General features: G+C 29.1%; 1 protein-coding gene across 1 annotated transcript in view; it reads right to left on the bottom strand.

Annotated features, from left to right (window-relative positions):
• Positions 1-959, bottom strand: part of LOC111089152 (cadherin-23-like) — a 66,488-nt gene extending 65,529 nt beyond the window's left edge. Inside the window, exon 1 of the mRNA XM_022401082.1 lies at positions 788-959. Within this exon, the coding sequence (XP_022256790.1) occupies positions 788-883 (96 nt within the window). The 5' untranslated portion in view covers positions 884-959. The remainder of the gene's footprint in view (positions 1-787) is intronic.
• Positions 960-1,561: the final 602 nt, after the last annotated feature.

Raw genomic sequence — 1,561 nt, 5'->3', positions numbered from 1 at the left:
TTACACATCAGTGCTCGGAAAACAAAAAATTAATTCCTTTTTTATATTAAGTACATGAAATATACACATCAGTGCTCAGAAAACAAAAAAATTAATTCCTTTTTTATATTAAGTACATGAAATATACACATCAGTGCTCAGATAAACAAAAAAGTAATTCCTTTTTTATATTAAGTACATGAAATATACACATCAGTGCTCAGATAAACAAAAAGTAATTCCTTTTTTATATTAAGTACATGAAATATACACATCAGTGCTCAGATAAACAAAAAAGTAATTCTTTTTTATATTAAGTACATGAAATATACACATTAGTGCTCAGATAAACAAAAAAGTAATTCTTTTTTATATTAAGTAAGTGTGCACAAGTTTTTTGATGAATTATAGCTATGAAAATACAAATTGAAATATATTCTAACTCATATCTTTAAAATAATGATATTACAGGAAGTGTGTCTTTCTTCAACAAGTTTTATAAGTTTTTATGAAGGATAAATTCTACATGTTATAACAAATCAATATTGCTAGTGCTTGCTCTTATAATTAAATATAGAAGTAATTTTTTCTTCATTATGAACATTAAAACAATTATGTCAAGATTGTTGCCAAGCTACAAAATGATCAAAATTGTATAACCACTTTTTTTTATATATTAATATACAAAATTGTGTAAAACTTACGATTTTGAAACAATACATTAAATCTGATTTAATAATTAACAATGTACCATAACCACATCTATCTTAATGAAACAATTATATTGAATTGTCAAGTTTTAGCTTACCTGCAATTGGAAAACCTTTGTTTCACATTCTGTTGCACAGTCATATTTCAACACAGATGAATTTTTAACACGAATAAGGAATGGAAGTTTGTTCATTCCTACAGCAGGAGTAACTTCAAAGATGTCATCATGGCTTAGCAACTGTAGCCTAAATTTTGCGTTCTCACCCTATCAAGATAAAGGGTTTCTATTTGAATAAGGTTACCCAACATTTGATAAGCAACATAAATGTTATAGGTGTAAGATGAGGAAACTAAACTAATTATTTACTCTTATAACTCATGTTATAGCTGAAAGATGAGGAAACTGAACAAATCATTCATTCTTATAACTCATGTTATATGTATATATATTATCTGGGATAGCCAGTGATGTATGCAGTTTGGGATTTTGAAAATGCATTATAATATAATTATTTTTGTTTTCCTCCTACGAATACATGTAGAAAGCCTCTCATTCACAAGAAACTGACCACACTAACAATAAATAAACTGAATGGTAAGTAAGAACTCACATGTGAATAAAAATTTTCTTTTGTTTACTTGTTTCTCCTTTCCTTTGCTGAATCTCATTTCTTGTGGATACTGTTATGACAGCAGAAATCACGTGAAGCTGCTTGCGCATTGGCACTGGTGGCATGTGCGAGGAATTTCTCAAATGATCATGAATTTCCTAGTGCATCCAGGATGCCCTCTTTTTTAGTATTGTTGCATCAGCGAGTCACATGACTAGTGTGACGCCACGTTTCTAGAACTATCCCTTACATTGGCGAAT

Source organism: Limulus polyphemus, unplaced genomic scaffold (genome assembly GCF_000517525.1).
Source record: "Limulus polyphemus unplaced genomic scaffold, Limulus_polyphemus-2.1.2 Scaffold5388, whole genome shotgun sequence".
NCBI classification, from domain to species: domain Eukaryota; kingdom Metazoa; phylum Arthropoda; class Merostomata; order Xiphosura; family Limulidae; genus Limulus; species Limulus polyphemus.
The sequence above is the reverse complement of the archived record's forward strand: the minus strand, read 5'-3'. Positions and strand labels throughout refer to the sequence as shown.